General features: G+C 41.3%; 1 protein-coding gene across 1 annotated transcript in view; it reads right to left on the bottom strand.

The window, feature by feature from the left end:
• LOC102210910 (tripartite motif-containing protein 65-like) overlaps positions 1-1,823 on the bottom strand; it is a 4,478-nt gene extending 2,655 nt beyond the window's left edge. Inside the window, exons 1-2 of the mRNA XM_013908132.1 lie at positions 1,753-1,823; positions 1,117-1,397 (exon numbers count right to left, since the gene is read on the bottom strand). Coding sequence (XP_013763586.1) covers positions 1,117-1,361 — 245 coding nt within the window. The 5' untranslated portion in view covers positions 1,362-1,397; positions 1,753-1,823. The remainder of the gene's footprint in view (positions 1-1,116; positions 1,398-1,752) is intronic.
• Positions 1,824-2,232: the final 409 nt, after the last annotated feature.

Below are 2,232 nucleotides of genomic sequence, written 5' to 3' on the forward strand. Positions count from 1 at the left end.
ACACCCACAAGAAAATCTAATGACATGCCAAAGAAAATATAAAATTATGATTACTGGACACTTTATGAGGTGCATCTGTTCATCTGCTTGTTTCAACACAAATATCTAATCAACTAAACACATGGCAGCAACTCACTGCATTTAGGCATGTAGACATGGTCAAGATCACCTGCTGAAATTCAAACTGAAGAAAGGTGATTTAATTGGTTTTGAACATGGCAAGGTTGTTAAATGGCCCGTATTTGTATAGCGCTTTCCTGGTTTAGGTTGGTGCCACATGGTCTGGCTTGAGTATTTCAGAGAAACACTGATTTTTCCCCACACAACCATCTCTAAGGTTTACCTGAGAATGATTCAAGAAACAGAAAATACCCAGCGAGCAGCAATTCAGTAGGAAAAAATGTCTTGTTGATGCACAGACATTTTCACAGGAGAAGGATCAGACTACTTCGAGCTGATAGGAAGAAACTGGTAACTCAAATAACCACTCGTTAAAACCAACATATGCAGAAGAGCATCTCTGAATGTACATTGTACTGAACCTTTAAGCAGATGGTCTGCAACAGCAGAAGACAACACTGAGAGCCACTTCCACAGCTAAGAACACAAAACTCCACAATTCACACACGCTCACCAAAATTAGACTACTGAAGAAGATTGCTGCCGGTGTTGCTGGAGGCAGTTCAGAAAGAAAGATAGTCCAGCCTGTTGGTAGCTGGTGTGTATATGAGAGAGAAAGAGATACTTTTGAGTCACCCCTTACCACAATGGGCCGCCACAGTGGGTAAAGTTGCATTTTTTATTTGGCAGTTTTATACCGGTTGCCCTTCCTGACTCAACCCAAAGGGGTGTGTCTCAGACTAGAATCAAACCAGCAACCCTTTGCTTGCCAAGCAAACCACCACACTATTAATGAAAACCCGTTTATAAATGTTGTAAATGAAAACAAACTAGAAATTGGGTAATGATAATATCAGAAAGAATTTAGAAAAAGAAAAATATTTCTCATTAAGTATTTCTCTGAGCTCCGAGTATTTGAACTTTAGTTAACTTGCTACCCCAAATAAATGGTAATTTTATTTATTTATTTATTTTCAAAAGCAGCACCGTGGATACATCACCTCAGCCAGCATGGTGTTCCTCCCGAGGACAGGCCTTGGACTGAAGGTCTCCCTACACTGAGGACAGCTGTACGTTCCCTTCTCCTTTTCCTGCTCCCAGCATCCCTCGATACAGCTTCTGCAGTAAGTGTGTCCACACTGGATGGTGACGGGATCTTTGAGCAGGTCCAGACATACCGAGCAGTAAAACTGATTCGGCTCTAACTCGACGCCACACTGCGGCTGCCACTTCTCTGCCATTTGGATGAAACCCACGTGAAGAACACTTCGTTTTCTCTGAAAAAGCGGCGAAGCATGAGGCGGGGCTTCAAAATCTGCTACGGAAACAATACTTGTATAGAAAATGAAAATGAAAATACGAGGTTCGGCAGACTACGTGAACTAGACGGACAAATTTGGTTGCCAAGTCATTTTGCTATTCCGGAAAAAAAAGATGAATACCTTTTTCACTTTTACGTTACTTTTTTTTACCCATTAATTCCGATACACATTTTTTTTTTTTTTGCCCCAGTGGCCCTGATCCTCTTGAGTACATGTTCAACTAAAACCCTAGCTGTAATTTGAGACCCACCAATTCAAAAGTGCAGTCCAATGAAAGGCACCGCAAATAGTCACGGATACTGCAATTCACCTGTGAGTGGTGATATGTCCTGTGTGTCGAAGCTTCGAAGTAGTGATGGCCCACTTGAAGCTGAAGCTCCGGGGAGTGTGTCAAAAAAAAAAAAATCACCACACTGCTTCAGAAGCACTGTGTCGAAGCTTGATTCGTTTGGCCAGAGTCACGTGATCAGTGACGCCCGAGCTTCATTTAGAACCTTCCTGCTTCGGTACCTGATTCACTGGTTTATAATTAAGTGAATCATTCGTGGGATTTGAGGAGTGTTTTGATGGTGACAGATAGCAAACCACTGATTTTTCTACTGACAGATATGGAGCCAGCGAGGAAGAGAGGAGGTTCTGTTATGTGGGAGAATTTTGAGTTGATTTTGGTTAATCGGGTGAGTTTTCCAGCTTTGTGTTCTTGTTGTTTGCTTTTGTTTTGTGCGTGTTTATTTTATCTGAAAATGTAAAAAACTTGTCAAAAATCTGCTTTTCGTAATATAAATATCAT

The sequence above is a fragment of the Pundamilia nyererei genome, unplaced genomic scaffold, assembly GCF_000239375.1.
Source record: "Pundamilia nyererei isolate P.nyererei 1_Seehausen unplaced genomic scaffold, PunNye1.0 scaffold01475, whole genome shotgun sequence".
NCBI lineage: Eukaryota > Metazoa > Chordata > Actinopteri > Cichliformes > Cichlidae > Pundamilia > Pundamilia nyererei.